At 37.4% G+C, this 17277-nt stretch overlaps 1 protein-coding gene across 5 annotated transcripts in view; it reads right to left on the reverse strand.

Moving 5' to 3' along the window:
- Window positions 1-438: 438 nt before the first annotated feature.
- Window positions 439-17277, reverse strand: part of ARMC1 (armadillo repeat containing 1) — a 30966-nt gene continuing 14127 nt past the window's right edge. For all 5 annotated transcript variants that reach the window (XM_040545780.1, XM_040545783.1, XM_040545782.1 and 2 more), the window contains 4 exons: window positions 7273-7462; window positions 3424-3540; window positions 3264-3338; window positions 439-2693 (listed from right to left, as the gene is read on the reverse strand). In XM_040545780.1, coding sequence (XP_040401714.1) covers window positions 2502-2693; window positions 3264-3338; window positions 3424-3540; window positions 7273-7462 — 574 coding nt within the window. In that variant the 3' untranslated portion in view covers window positions 439-2501. The remainder of the gene's footprint in view (window positions 2694-3263; window positions 3339-3423; window positions 3541-7272; window positions 7463-17277) is intronic.

Here is a 17277-nt window from a genome sequence, read left to right on the forward strand (position 1 = left end):
TTTTTTTTTTTGCCATTTTACCCCCATCTCCTTAAGTCAAAGGGATTTCTTATCCTTACTGTGACTTCTGAAAAAAGTGCAAGCAACTGTGTGCTGCCTTTGCTTTTTCTAAAAAAGCTTTTTCAAAATCAGAGATATCTCAACAATGTTGATTCTTGTTTTTCATAATAAAATATATACTGCAAAGCAAAGACAACTGATGTTCTACGAAAGCCCTAAGAATGAATGAGATGTCCTTAAGTAGCTTCTACTTACCTATTCTTTACGCAAACTTTGTTTAAAATGAAAGTATGCTCAAAGTATATACACAAAAACAGTGATATGCAAAGACCTCACTTTGACTCTTACTTTGCATTTCTGTTAAATTCAAAATGTACTTTTAATACCACAAAAAACTTGAATGCCACACTTAAAAAGCCATCAGCAGTCATACATTTAGTTATATTATCCTTTATTATTTTACAATATATTTCAAAAACTTTTACAGATGCCTTAAACTGTTCTACAAGAGCTGCAATACTGTCATAAAAGCACACCTACAGACCGAATGCACAAACAAACTGTAATACCTACTGGTATTGAACCATTAATATCCAAAGGGTGTAGTCTTTTAGTAAATAGATGTGCAGCAATGCAAATGCAAACAGATGTTAATGCAGAAAAGAACAAACTCTGCATTCATGGCTATAGAACAGAGGGCTTTTCAAACACATTTTGTACTGTAACATTCTAGACAGCAATATGAGTAATATTACATATTTAAAGCAATACATGCCCTGAAAAGCCTGTATTTTCAATCTGTGCGTGTAAACCTGAATCAAAAATAAACTAGTTATATTAAAAAACACGAGACACTTAGTCTGCCAACAAGCGTTCGTTTCTTTTTTGTCCTAGAATGACAATTAACTTGGGTGGGTGAACTCTGATCTGTGTTATTATTTTACATCACCACTTCCTCTGCATTTCTGTAGTATTTTTCTGTAGTATTATGACAGCCTGTGAATTTTCTTTTATTCCTTGTGCAAAGGCACACGGGAATTAACTTTGATGCATTAAAACTCTTTTTCCCCAAGTCTCCAAAGTGGTAAATATAGTTAATATTACAGCAAATACGTTACCACAAAAAAAGCATCAGATAATGAGGTTTATAATTAAAGTCCTCAGCTGTATTCCTCTAGTGCAACAAAGCAGTGGCACTGCAGTTTTCAAGCACTGTGTGTTGAATACTCTCAGGCACACAGTGTTAACTAACAGCTCAGGAACAGCTCAGGTCTATATTATTCTCTACCTACAAAAGTTTTGCTTTTATTATCACTTCTGGTCACAGAAATTATCAAGACATCTTTAAACCTATGCTGTCCGTAAGTAACAAGGTAAAGCCAACTGTTTGCACATGTTTTTAAGCCTGTCCAAGCTGACATACTTTCATGGGAATCTCATGAAAGACATTAGGAGATAACAGTAATTACTTATCAGATCTGTTAGGTAAAAGAAAATAAAAAGGGTTAAAGCCTAAATTTGAGTGGCACTGTGGCAAAAGAGGCATTCATTTCTGCTTTACTCTTCAAGTTCATAAAGTTTCAGTTACCATTAAATATTTCTTAACAGTGAACACCATTTCTTAATCAAATAGTTTACATTCCTCTATTCTCTTCAGACAGAGCTGCAATGGGCTGTCACTACCTTAGACCAGAGCTTTTTTTGCTACAGTCTTCCCAACTAGCCTAAACAGCAGTCAGTGGTATTTATTACTTATATACATGAGTCAGTCACACCCATCATTACAAATATGTTCTAGTTTATTTACTGTACAATGTATGTACACATATTTGTGTTTATTCAATCCCCTTATTTCTTAATGTCAAGCACTCCGATGGTTAAGGTCAGACTGGAAACAATTTTAATACACATAAAAGGGTTATAAATTTCAAGTCTGTAGTGATTCTAGCTTAATAGCAAAAAAGGGAACATCATGCTCGTTCTGTGAACACAGTTGGCAAAAATGAAGGCAAAAAGAGAGGCAGACTATTTTTTTTTTCTCTGGAGTCAAAACCTAGGAATTAAATGAAATTAGTCAAAAGGGATGCAGAAATAAAAAGGGCATTTTATTTCATGTACATCTAGAGCTATTAAGAATTTTCATTCACAGAGGCCCTGAGACTTGAGTTAAATGAATTCTCCCTATCGTGTGTTTCATGTGAAGTCAAACTTAAAGCTCTATACACATAAATGTTTGGTATGTAATAGTGGACCCATTTTAAAAAGTGAAGCAATAAAACCTACATGAAAAACAAATGACAGAACGACTTGATTGGAGGCCTCTGTCCTCTGACCCCTGCCCTATCAGGCTAAACGTCCAATAAAATGTAAAATGCAGCATACATTTGCGTAATCTAAAATTTCTGTGATAATTTATTGCAAATTGCACTTGGCAGTTCACCACACCAATGGAAAACTGGCCCCCCTGTTGGTTCACACAGTCTTTTAACACCAAATACAAGTCACCAGTAGAAAGATCTGGATAGAAAGTTTGCTGCTGTGCTGAGCCAGCTTGCTGCACCTTCTGGGTGTGACCCAACACGAGACACTGCTTTATCCTGTTCTTTTGTAGGGCTTTCATCTTCTGGTAAATACTCAGGTAGATCTGTATTCTGTTCTACTTCCACTGGAGTATCTTGGAACGGAACTAGCATCTGATAAACCACAAGAGATTAAAATCATGTCAAATGTTGTAACTTAAAATAACAAATGAAAGTTACATATCAGGACGATAGGCATGCACGCTGTGAGACCCCCCTACTTCCCATCCCTCCCTACAGCAAGTACATCAATGGATACATCTGGAAGACCATGCTTAGAAGACACACAAGAAAAACTTTTGCTTAATGTGAAAGAAAAATATAAATTGAAAGGATGTTGCCCTTTTACTATGGTTGTGAAATAAAAACACACTTCACGCTTCAGCAACTGCTGCCAAAAAAGTTTCAGTCTGATCCTTTTCATATCAGGAAAACCTATCATTAAGACAAGAAACAATTACAGTGTTTCTGTCATCCACCCAAACAATTCCATTGTAAATTCCGCAAAACCATTCTACGGATATACGTCCTAACACGGGACACTCTTTATTCACCTTACACCGTATGGGTAACAGACCCAGTTACAAAATTTTGTCTGGCACAGGTGTTATAGACACGGTGCATCACGTATTAGAGACACAGGCAAACTCAAACAATTGGTGTTTAGAAAGATACAAATCCTACCTCTTCACCACTTTCACTTTTTACAACTTGCTGTGCCTTCATTACTTTGGTTGATGCAATTGCTGTTGCCAAAGCCTAGAACAAGTACAGAGATAAAGCAAGAGCTTAGTATGACAGAAATGCAGTAACGTGAGGATCTTCAGAGTTACTGAGCACTTACCTCTGCTTTCAAGTCTGAGCGAATTCGGACCACACATCTTTGAACAGCCATTTGAAACGTAAAACTAATAACACCTTTAATTTTCAACAAAGCTTCTTCACAAAGATTCCTTCGAGACTAGGGAAAAAAAGAAAAGTCCCACGAATACAATACTTGCATAATACACCATGTGAAAATGCTAACAATTAGTTGCTAAGGCATTCCTGTACATCTGAAGGCAGGTGGTTACTCAACAGCAATTTTGTAAAATAAGAACTAAGACTTACATTTTAGTGCATAAATATTAGGCTCTCTTGCAACAACAAAAAAAAAGAAAATGAAAAAACTGCTTACACTTTAGAAGTCGAAGAAGGATGGAATCAACTGTAAATAATTAGAGGAAAGTGCTGAAAAGCAAAGAATGTTTTTCTCCGTATGATCAGCTAAACAGTCCCCTCTGGTTAAGTTCTGACTGACTGAAGTGCTCATTGATGAGTAGTTAGTGTTTAAGTTGCTATTTATCAGACACCTTGCATCCATACTGACTGAATGCATCAAAGCAGCTGTTGTATCTTGCAGCTGCTTCATCTGTGGCAGCTCATGGACATCGCTGCACAGCATAAGCTTAACTCCTATTCCAAAGGGAAAACATTTGGCTGATAACCCACGGAATGTTAAGTTTAAAGCAAGTGACATCACCTACTGTGCCGTAACATTACATTGACCTATACTAGTTGCACCTTTCTGTATTATCCTAGAATGTTCTCTTTTTTCTTTCCTTTTAGTATTTGCATGACAAGATGCTTGTAGCAAAAGGGAGTAAAATATATTTGGAGAGACTGTTAGCACAGAAAGGGAAAAAAGAAAAGATGCACTGTACTAGGAATACACTGACGACATTACTTAGGTTCAAAATAATGATGTATTTGACTTTCAGTCCAAGTTTCTTCAATATTTAAAATAAGTTATTTCAAAGCATATTAATGTTAGTTATCAAATAACTACTGGTCAGTACCTGGGACAGTTTCATACATTAAAAATAAATTGACTTATTTTAATCTCTGGAAGAACCGACTGAAGCAGTTTGTTGTCAGCAGTTTAACATATGTATTTGAAACAATTCACTGGTGTAAGTTTATGTGCATTGAAACAGTTAACATTTTTGACCATTTAAAAAAACTAACGTTGGCAGATAGGCTGCATTTATTATACACAGGAAATATCTGATACAAAGATGACAGGCTGCCTTCTATGAGTGGAAGTCAAAACTACTTTGGACAGAAGAATGAAGTCATTTGTAGTTTGTTAGCCTAAATAAACAACTCATGACCATATCGGTATATAGCAATTCTTTAAAAGAATTTGGCTTTTTACTCTGAGATGCCAAATTTACTCACAGGCACCTCAGTTCAGTTCGAAACCAGGCTTCAGCGATCAGATAGCTGGTCTTCTTAAAGATACTTCTTAAGGACAAAAAACTTACCAACATCCTTACAGAACCCTTAGAAAGCTGGAAGCTTGGCATCCTCCAGCCTTGCTGGCCAAATGTCTTTTGCAAAGTATGTCTGACTACGGCAATCGGGCACAAACCCCAGCAGTACACAGCAAGCCATCTTTCTGTACGGTACTTCTGATGCATGGGCACAGGGTAGGACAGGTGAAGGTTTTAGAAGGTTACTTTCTTGCAGATACTTTTTACGTTAAGAGACTGGTATAGGGCCAACTTCTGTGTCCAAATAATTTGAGCAACTCTGAACCATGTGGTAATTCTGAAGACTAAGACAAGCCAGCTGACAGGGCAGCGAGATGATCAAAAAGAGAAGACCTTCCCCTGTCCTCCACCCAGACCTAATCTTCTTGAAAAGCTCATCAAATGCTCGGGATCAGTAAAGATTATTGCTTCCAATTGTGCTAGTCTGCTGAATACTGATTACCACACCCTAACAAATCCCACTGAAATCTGCAGACTAGAAAACTCGCTGAAGGGGATGCCACAGACTCCTGAAGTACTGCCCCATTTTTTTTCTTTTTAAACTTACAATCAAATATGGTAATTAGATCTTAAAAACATTTTACCCTACACTAAACAACAACGAACCTTTCCCCTCCCTTCCTGAAGTGATGAATATTTACTATGTGAGGTTTCAAAACCCACAAGCAATTGTAGGATTTGCAATCTTTCCTAAGAGAAGCTTTTTGCTTCAAATCTAAATGACTAAAAAAAACACGGGTAACTGAGAACACAGTATTTACAGCCCTGCACTTATTTACTGTGCCTTCTAACACTCATATGTCCCGCCTAACATTCTTTGCTAGTTAAGTTGGGAATAAACTGCTTTTACTGTTCACATCCTTCATTCTCAAAATCTCAAGTTATTCTGACATTTTAAACAGCACTATTGGGATGTTTAACTGCTGGATGGGCACCTGGAGTATCACTAGCATTTCTTTAATCAACTGATGAAATACAGAGCTATTTACACTAGCTGTCTCCAGCTAGCACACAGTTAGGTTTTTCTTTTCTTCAACAGTGAGCTAAGAAAGCATGCTGGTGTGCTCTAGGCAACTACAGAAGCCTGCAGTTTTACTCTCTGGATCTGAATATCTAAATATCCCACATTTTTTTCAGAATAGCAGTGAATACCTTTGTCTCAACACTTAAAATATAAAACTCTACAAATCTGGCTAGGTTCCATTTGTAAAAGGGCACACAAAAATGCTTTTAAGATGGAATTGAGCTATAACCAGTACATCTAAACTCACAGTAGAAGCGGATGAAATTTCTTTCTTGGAGAGACCTATGAACAAATAAACCAATTACAAGCTTAAGAACAAAACAAAACAAAGAACACAATAAGAGAAAAAGGAAAAAAAAACTGAGACAACTGATTGGACTGGATTAAAAGAACACTTCAAAGTACAAAAGCCAATGCAGTTGACAAGGCACAGTCTTTCTAGGCAGAGCAAGTGGTAGAAAGACAAAACTGTAAAAAATATTTACTCTGCATAAAGTGAGTTAGAACAGCATGTTATTTCTAAAGGAATTAACTATGGTCTTGTGAAAATAGTGCGACGGGCATGCTGTTGATAAACTGGGCTTGTGGACACGCTTACTTGGCAAAATGTAAAGCAACAAAGCAAAGGATCAGGTTTGATCATTTAAAATGGGTACAAAACTGAAGATACAGAGTCCGGAGGGCACTTGTGGATAACATGCTTAAACAGCCTACATGCTGTTTGGCAGCCGTAAAAAGGCAAACATGGCCCTGGGGTGTTATCTACAGGGGTACGGTAGATAAATCCGTAGAAGTTATTCTGACATTACATAAAGACTCAGTGAGACCTCATTAACTCAAATGCCATTCTGGTCACTACAGTAGAAAAGATCTCACAGACAATGAAAAGATGTAGCAAAACCAACTCAAAGAAAACATAGTGTTTCCAAACTAAGGGTAATAAAAAAAAGAAAAACCAGCAACTGAAATCTCACATAACTGAAGGGAAACTTTTTTTTTAATTTAACAGACTGGTAGAACCACAAAATATCATTAAGTGAAACTGCCGAAGGTACCTTGTTTATTCCATTCGTTCTCGAAAAAGAAAAGAAAATTAGGAGAGGTAGAAATAAAATAGTTTTTAGAGCAGCTAAACATAAAGGAAATTCGCCTTCAAAATACTGTCTTTAGACATTCTGCGTAAACTCAGCGTACGCAAGATTTTTTACAAATCTTGTGGTTCAAAACACAATTCACAGAAATTGCTGACAACTGATGATGCCACACGCAAGTAGCCTGAACACATTATTTGTGTGTGCAGAAGACATCTCAGTACAGCATGCCTTATTCACACAAATGCTGAAGGTTTCCTTACCGAGTCATCAAGGCCATCTATATGTAAAACCACCGTCTTGGCACGTTTATTTGTACTGCCAAGGAAAAACTGTGCTTTCCGTCGACGATAATTCATCTCATTCACATTGTCCACGTCTGACATGTTGGATGACTGAAGGATGTCATAAACTTCAGAAGCCAAAAGTTTAGTCTCTCCTGGTGTAGTGGTCCTGAAAGAAAAGGGGATTAAGATTGGTAAAGAATTATTTTTACGTTAGTGCTCCAGCTACCGCTAATGTACCGCTCCAGCTACAGAAATACAGTTACATAGTCAATACATAGCAAAAAAATTTAACAGGGACTTTTTAAAAGAAAAAAAAAAAGCAGCACTGGTGTCACCAAATAGAACATTCAACCTCCTTCTGCCATTTGTTTCTTGTTGAAAATCAGAGTGTTTGGGCTAGTTTTGAACTCAAGAGTTCACTCTTATTCATCTTTTAGTGCTCATCTTTTAGCACAATGTTTTCTGTGCTAATCAGAACCCAGTCATGCTTGTTTTCACTCCTTAAAAGGCATCAATGCCAACTAGAGACCCAAAATTACTGTTAAAATTTTACTTGGAATGGGGATTATGGAAAACTATTTAATTAGGCACACTCCAATTTTTAATGCTTTTTTAAGTCTAAATCATCCTTCTTAAACTACACACGGCTTACATGGGTTTGACAACTACAAACAAAAAGCAGCAGTAGACGCTCAGTACACTGCTGTTACTTCAGTCAAGTTTTTTTTAAAAACATCCTCAATTGCCTTGAGATACATTTCATTTTCCACTTTCCTCATTATATAATAAAAATTATTTCCCTATAGAACTGTAACCTTGACAAATGTTTTCTTCTCAAAAGTTACTGAGCAACAACAGCAAAGCAGAATCACAAATTCTCCTAAAGATTGCAAAGGATATTAGTGACTAGACTAAAATTTGTAGTACAAACTATATGGTAGCATTTTTCAGATAAAAAAAATCCAGGTAGTAAGCTGAACATATATTAATTTCTTATGATTAATGAAAACTAATTTTAACACAGTACTAATATAAATCCGCTGTCCAAATTCAACCCTGTATTAATTATACCAGTGATTTAAACCTATGTGCAGAAACAAAATTATTGCTGCATGAGCTCACAATTAATCTTAAAATGATGAATCAGAGCTTTACTGCTTTGTTTAGCAAACACCAAGTAATTATCAAGTATCTTTAGAATTACAGAAACAAGTGCTGAAAACTCACAAAGATTTCAACTTCATCCTTCCATGATTTATTAGATAAAGTAATAGAATAGATGATAAAGTTTAATAGCAAAGCCATGCAAGCTGATGTCTTGAGGTGGTAATAAAATAGCTTGTGCAGAAGAAGTGATATCAAGACACCAAGAAATGTATCCACCCATTAGTTTTGGCAAATTCTTTCAACCAACAAAAAAATCCTGTTGATATCAAGTGAGCTGCAACATAGGGCTTCTATTTTTAACATTAAAAAATAATAATGAAGCACAGTTAACTAAGCACATTATTGAAATTTCACTATCCCACCTACAGCACCCACTAACAGTTGGCAACAGTTTTTGTTTGAATACAATTGTGCTATTGCACCCTGGAACTTAAAAAAAAAATCATAAAGAAATTAGAAAAATACACCTAATATAACCTATATTATGTATATACAGACACGCACACACATTTGCACGCATGCACAAAAAATTAAAGTTGCCAATATGGCAGTAAATATAAAATATTCAAGGGTCTAAAAGTCTAAAATCAACAGTGAATTTCACACATTTTGTACTCCTAACGTTATAGTTGGCGTAATTTTTGGAAGAGTAATAACATACACTTAATTGCACTACCTACACAAGTTGTTGATTTGAAAGCACACATTTAAATCCACTCTTATTTGATAGCATTCTAAGTTATTCCTAAAACACCTCTACACAGTTGAATACACGCGTACACACTTACAAACTACTCATATTGTTTCCTGTATTTTAACAGAGGATTAGTACTACTTACCACTAAGTTACAGATGACAACACTAATTATTCCTTTTACATTTTTACATTTAAAAAAAAAAAAAAGGTCCCAAACACAAGACTACTTTAATATAAAAGAGAATCTGTTGAGCTAAATGAGAGACCAGGTAACAGAAGCAGCGTGAAAGTCGGACACTACACTACAAGGGCAAGAACAATCGATGTGACATAAGTGACATAAGAATATCAGATGGCAAGACAATCTCAAAAAAAAAGTATCAGCCAAAGTTTTATTGTATAGTAAAGTGATACCATACTTTCAGCAACTTAGTTAAATCAAAGATACACAAAATCCCACACAAACCATTTATAATTGTGTACTTGTAAAACGAGTGAATACAAGTTTTGCATCAATCTGTTATACATTCATTAAAGCAATTTATGCAACAGCTATAAAAAATAGAAACCTTAATATCTCTCAGAAAAACATCCATCTGTAAATAAACAAGTATAATAATTCCTCCCTATTCTAAAGCCAAGTTGATGTTCAACATCGGCTATTTTTATACACTATATTCGTAACAAAACGAAGCTGCATGCAAAATTAAAAATAAAGTAGCAGAATAGTGGAAATTAAAAAAAAAAAAAAAAGAGGATAACACTTGGGCTGTGATCTTGTTCCTTGAAACGAGAAATAACTAACCTTAAGAAGTGATTGTTCTTAAGACACTGACACAGGCCCTCCCATCAAGCATGCTTCAGCAGTTTCAGATAGCTCTGCTCACAGCCGCGTGACCCAGCCTCCCACCACTGTCAGAGCAGCAGAAGGGAACTCCTGCTCGTCTTTCCACCACCCTTGCGCACACTTTGGTACAGCACTTCATTCACCAAAGATGGTGCAGGAACCTGCTACGGAGTCACTACGCAGTGACCAGTGCTGTCCTGGCCCTGCTAGGGAAATGGCAGTAGTCTGCAGTTAAAGAAAGACTAAGAGTTGGCTACCACCATTCTCAGAGGCAGTAACATCTTACATTACTTCAGCAAGATTTAGAAGATGCCTGTCAGAAACCCAAACCTTTAACTGTCTTCTTGAATTCCTGTCATCCTAGATTGCTGTCTGTCCTTCCACTACGTTCACTCAAGGCTGGCTCTGTAAGTAAGATGGACACAGAATCCAAGTGACGTGTGTTATATCTGTGAGAAGAGGATACCAGAAACATTTCTCATTTTCTCTGAAATCAAAAATAACTTTGTAAACATGGTCCAAGTGCTGCAGATGTTTTTAACATAAGATACTTTTATATCAGGACATAATATTTTTTAAAAAGGGCTTAAACAAGATCATTAACAGCCACAACACCAAAGGTATATGTTATGTGTGTAGACTATGCACGCTTGGAAAGAATAGCAAGCAGCAGCATATAGCATTATGGTTGTATCATCAGCGTGTGATCTAAGTACACACACAGCATCATAAATGAGAGTAGAATGGCCCCAGCAGCCTTTCCAGTACAGCTGTATCTGATGTAAACAGAAGAAGCACGACTTTGTTACTTTGGAAGTACAAAGGCTGAGGAAGACTAATATAACAGAGTGGATTTTCCCCTTTTGGAGAAAGACAAGATACAAGTATGCTTGTTTATACACTTTTATATATTCATGCGTGTGTGTAAAAGACCACCCTACCCTTTTTAAAGCCATAATTTAGTATATATGTAGTTTATATAAACATACATACACATGCACCCCTGAATCAGGGGAAACAGATGCAACCATAACCCTGCTCTAAGTACAGCAGATCCCATGAAAAAGCCATTACGTGCATTTCCTTAGTGGCATACATGGTGCTCTAAAGACACATTAGCTAAACAGATAGCAGAAATACTATAATTTCATTAGAACGTTCCTACTGAGTTTGTAACCCAGAGACAGGAGGTTTTCAAATTAAAGAGGGCATCTTTGTTTGCTAGAGATTCAACAACATCCCAGATTCTATCAAAAAGACTTGTGTCATTTAATTCCAAACATAAAACTCAGTCTCACTTCTACAATGACACTGCTTTTGGTGCTCAGTTTGTCCACTACCCACAATACAAAGCTAACAGCTGCACTCATTCATGAGATTTCAAGGCTCTCAACAATCTTTGAATGCTCACTGCAAGTGGGAGAGGTGCCTGAGGACTGAAGTAAATGTCATATCTATCTTTAACAGGGGCAAGCAGGAGGACCCAGGGAACTACAGGTTGGCCAGTATCACCTCATTCCCTGGGAAGTTAACAGAGCAACTAATTCTGGAAACCATTTCCAGGCACATGAAGGAGAAGGTGACCAGGAGCAGTCAGCATAGGTTCACCAAGGGGAAGTTATGCTTGGCCCAGAGGGTGGTGATCAGTGCCTTTGGGCCTGCAGAGTCTGTTAGCAAGCCACTGACTAGCAGTGTACCCCAGGGGTTAACAGTGGGTCTAATCATCAACTTCTTCCTTACTTGTCTGGATGATGGGGTAAGTGCACCCTCAGCAAGTCTGCAGATGACACAAAACTGAGGGGAGTGGCTGACCCACCAAATGGTTGTGCTGCCCTCCAGAGGGACCTGGGCAGGCTGGAGAAATGGGCTGGCAGGAACCCCATGAAGCTCAACAAGGAGATGCTGAGTCCTGCACCTGGGAAGGAACAACTCCAGGCATCAATATATGCTGGGGGCCACCCAGCTGGAAAGCAGCTTAGTAGAAGAGGCCCTGGTGGACACCAACTTGAACATCAGTCAATGTGTGCTTGCTGCAAAGTACACTAACAGTGTCCCGGACTGCATTAGACAAAGTATTGCCAGCAGGTTGAGGGAGGTGATCAATCCCCTCTACTCTGCACTGGTGAGGCCACACCTGGAGTGCGGTGTCCAGCTAGGCCCTGAGCTGGAACTAGAGAAGGCTCAGGGGGTGATTTTATCTATCAATTTAATCAATTGATTTATCAATTTCATCAATTTTAAAATACATTTTAGCAATATATTTTATTAATGTATACAGACATTTGAAGGGAGGATGCAATGAAGATGGAGCCAGGCTCTTTTCAGTGGTGCCCTGTGACAGGACAAGAGGCAATGGGCACAAACTGAAACACAGCAGTGTTTGCCTGAACATCAGGAAACACTTTCACCATGAGGGTGACAGAGCACTGGCACAGGTTGCCCACAGAGGCTGTGGAGTTTCTCCCCATGAAGATCTTCAAAAGCCACCTGACATGGTCCTGGGCAGCCTGCTCTGCATGGCCCTGCTTGAGCAGGGGTTTGGACCAGATGGCTCCAGAGGTCCCTTCCAACCTCAACCTTTCTGTGACCACATTCACAAAGAGCTCAACTGAATTCCGTACTAAATGACCTACTCAAACATCTAAAGTCAACTGAAGTGAAAACGACTCTCAAGTTTAACTTGTGCTTTTATTACAGAAAAATCTTATGCATGTCAGTGATAATGTAACAAAGGGTTGAACGCAACATTTTTTCTTCTAAATACTAGTTTGAGAGACTCCATTTCTCAAATGACCAAAGAACCTTTCCAAAAAGCTCAGGAAAACACATGGTCACATAAAAGTAAATATTTTCCCTGGAATTCTAAGTAGTGATAGTAGTTTCAGCCATCACTTTACTTCTAAAATAAACCTCATTCACTGCAGTCAATGCAGTATCCTGTATGACAAAAAAAGAGCACAAACAAGAATTTAATGAATTGGCAAGAATTCCATCCAAAGTTGTTGGGCATATGTGGCTGTATTAGAAACCTTCAAGCATATACTTGGTAGAGATCAAGTGATTACATTAGGGTTAAAAATGACTAAAATTGATATTCAAAACAACTATGCCCTTAAAACCACTGATGTATTTATTTGCAGGTGATCAATTTTCTTTCAGTTTGTTCTTCCTATACTCAAAGACAGAAACAGTCTTTAGCAACATCTAGAAGGATCAGTAAATTACAAAGAATTGCTATATTCTGTAAGGAGAGGGGAAAAAATCACTAATCCTTGATTATAGAAGTGAGGCACAGTGATTGACATGGTTTTGATGAAAAAACTTTGAGCATGAATGACAAGCCTAAAGAAAGAGCATGGTATTAGAGAAAAAGCAATCTGTTTCAAGACAGTTATTTGATCTGGCTGTTTTTCTGGCTGTTCTGCTCCAGTGCCAGGGCAGGATTCCTTCTTATCTCCAAGAACGCTGCTCTTTCTTGCGAGCTTTTAGTGCATCCCATGATACGTTGGTCTCACAACCATATGGCTGCTCTCCTGACTCGTTCCAGGCAACGGGCAGGCCATTTGAAAACTTGAAAAGGAGCATAACTTCAGTGCGCGCTTTCTCACAGCCCCAGGAAGGTGCTATTTCCACACCACCCGTTACAGTACATCACTTGCTCAGTTTCCTCTAGCCCTAAAACACCCAGTAAAGACCAGATAACATTACACAGCAGCTGACGAGGAGGATTAGGATTACCACCTACTTCCTTAAAAACACATTCTGAGGAGCAACATCTCAGTACAGCAGTGGGTTAACAATAGGAAATACAATTTATAGGAAAAACACCAGAACCTGTAGGACTGGGCTAGTTTAAAGCGACCCACTGAGCTGCAGAACTAAGATCCTCTAAATCCAAAAAGCAAGCAGCCAGACTGCTTGATGCCTGAGTGCAGTTGTGTTACGTGACTTCACACCAATGGTATCAACAATGTGCTAGCTGTGCATCACCTTTATTTACTCCAGAGCTGGCACATCGTGGAAACAAGGCAAGGTCAGGCTGACTTTCCTAGAATACTTTCCAGACCTGCCAGATGCCTGACACTTTGCAGGTCTTCCAGTCCCTACTTGCACTACTGGCCTTGACAATTTGACCAGGAGATACCAAACAGAAAAGTTTGGTACAGAAAGAAGATATGAAATCTTGAAGTTGATTTTGTACTAAACAAGAGGTACATCACTGACATTGGGAATGAGGACTGCATTTCCCAGTGCCACTTCAAGCTCAGTACAAGCAATATGCCCGCTGACCTTAGAAATTTAAAAAGTAATCCTATGTAAACATTGGGATATTCTCAAGACTGCTAAAAAACAAACCCAAACCCTAAGTATTAAATACAAAGTTTAAATCTGAGTAAAATCACAGTACAATTCCATTAGCTAGTCAGTGACTGTGACAATCTTAAACGTTCAGCAGACAGAATAATTATCTAGTGCTTAGACCATTTCCTTGATGCATTCTATTGTTCTCTGATCACAGGAAGAGAACCTTCAAGAATGGGATAACAGATTTGAACATATGCCATATGCTTGACCCAGCTATTCATCGAATTTTGTTTAACTCTTGCTATTTATATGCTAAATGGAAGATCAACTTTTGATCTTCCACAGCTTGCTATCTACCATATGGACATATTCTCCATCTCAAAAAAAAATCAAGGCCTGTTACTCAACTAAACTCAAAAGGCTTCAGAATAGCATTTGCTAGACAAGAGTCTGCACAACAGACACAAACTCCATGCTGAATTTCACAGTAGCTAGTTCTAACATCTTGCCTGCTAATGAACAGTAATCATTTAATGGATTTATATGGCAGAAATCATGTTCATTAAATGGCTTCAGCAAATTGCACTGGGGTTAAAAAAAACTTAAGTGTAACATCGCTTTCTGTTCCTTTCTGGTGTAAGGTATCAGATACTGGAATTAAAAAAGCAATCTCTCCCAGTAATAACGCTGCAGCAATCAGGCAGGAATATCAGTAGTGGTGGCTTTATGCTCTGTAATGAGGATTTTAGGAAGACGAAGGAAGCCAAATACCATTTGTATTATCAACATTTTAATGCCATTAAGTACATCACAATAATATACGATGATAGTACACCACTATCTGGAAAACACTTAAATACCTTCCAAAAATATTTTAGTAAGCCTCATCTATTTCCTTGAAAACTAAAAGAGAAAGTGGAAAAAAAGCAGGGAGGCTGCAAGCTCATAGATAAAGCTACCCTAAACATAACCTCTATGAACAATAAGAGTTAAAATAGAGCACTAATCTGTAGCAGAGGAAAAAAATAGGTTTAGTCTATACAGGCCTATCTGTACAGAAGTTTTGGTTTTGATGTATTTGCCAATATAGTTAAGATGTATCTATTCAGCAGAACCTTGAAGTAGGTAACTCTAGAAAACTCTATAACCAAATACCATCTTGTTTTCATACTAAAACTACTTGTTTGCAATGGATTCTGTTTTTTTTTATTAAAGCAAGCCATTACTAGCAGCTTCACTGCTAGCCAAAAGGACAGCACTCATGCAAAACGGTTTGAAGCATTTATCAAGATTAAAAAACAGTTTTACCTTCATGAGGTACTATGTAATTATAGAATGTGCTAATTTTAATTTATTGCACGGGATTGCCCACTTGCAAAATAAGACAAATACTGCAGAAAAAGATACTCTAACATGTACTGCAAAACAAGTGCAAAAACATATTCCTGAATAGAAGTGCATCTAATTCAGACTAATATACTCACTTTGAATTCGTTGTTCCAGAGTAAAATTCCCTTTCTTTCAAAATAATAGCTCCATTCAAAAACTGCTAATGAAGAATAGTTCATAGCAACTTTTTTTTAATTAATTTCCCTTTGTAATACATGTATGAAACTATACAAGTTCTCATCACACACCACACAGTGTACCTTGCTTGGATGACATTCAGGAAAAATAAGGTAATCCAAACCTGGTTTAACAGAACAAGTCTGCCTTTTTTTTGAGACACCTTGCAAGAAGGTCAAAAACCAGGGACAAGCATCACCTGTGAACATGCTCAATGTAATCCAAAAGCAGACATGATATTGGCAAGAAAAGATGAGAAACCTTTCAGAGGTATCTATGAATTCCCTTTTCAAAGATAAATGGTTCTAGCCTACAATACTGTCAATCCACACCTGCAATAAGTTATTAAATACTTCACAACACAGTTTGCCATTTTCATTTCAAAGCATCTTTGCTTTTTATTTTAGTGAGCTGTCAGAAAAAGTCAGTGTATCATTGAAGAACTTATCTCAGCACTTTTTCTTGTAAACTCAATGGTAAACAGCGAAGGTCACTGTTTCTGAAATATTTGAACAACAGCTGACTACAAGGTTTGAGTGTAAAGGCACTCACCTTTGAGTGTAAAGGCACACACCCTTGTGTTGCCACTAGTCCCATCTCTTTTGCCAATTCACACAAAATCTTTTCCCTCCCACCTCAGTATTCAATCCCACCACAAAAAGAGAACATGGTTTTCTTTTGGCATGCCATGCCAGGCAAGTCTTGATGCACCCAATTCAGCATGATTTTTCTTGCCACACAGTAAACAATTTGTTAAATGCCCATTCAGATTGCATTAACATATCAACTATTGCAACACTGTGAATCATCTCATTATTTAATATTCAAAGCCATAATGCTTCTCAGAGGCTATTCTTTGTTTTAATATCAAAGTCTGCAGAAAAAAATAGGAATTAAAAACACCTTTAGTTCACACTACTCTAAAATACTTAACTTTTGCTCTGGGCAGTTTCTAAATAAACAAGAAGGCTAAGACATTGAGCACAAAGATTTCAAATATGTATGTACATATTAAAGTAATTTCTATTTCACACTTTTTTTGCAGTGTTTCAAAGTTTCTTTTATTCTGCAATATTCTTCACAATATTTCTTGCCTATAAGGAAAAGTTACTAGCTCATTTTCAAACTTCCCAACTGATTTCTTCACTTCTAAATCCAAAGCACTCAAAGCAGTTATGATTGTTGCCCTCTCTTTGCCTAAGAAATACAGATGTATAATCCCTGAATTACACTGAGACAGAGATCAGATGATAAGGCACACAACCAACAGCCCTGATGCACACACTAGATATCAAGTGGAAGGTTATATGGCAGAGGCCGTAGCTTGGAGAGCAGAAATTCAAACAAAACTATTACTAAGTGCAGTCAGTAATAAGAACATCATAATGGGCATTACAGA

This window comes from Cygnus olor, chromosome 2, assembly GCF_009769625.2.
Source record: "Cygnus olor isolate bCygOlo1 chromosome 2, bCygOlo1.pri.v2, whole genome shotgun sequence".
In the NCBI taxonomy this organism is placed as follows: domain Eukaryota; kingdom Metazoa; phylum Chordata; class Aves; order Anseriformes; family Anatidae; genus Cygnus; species Cygnus olor.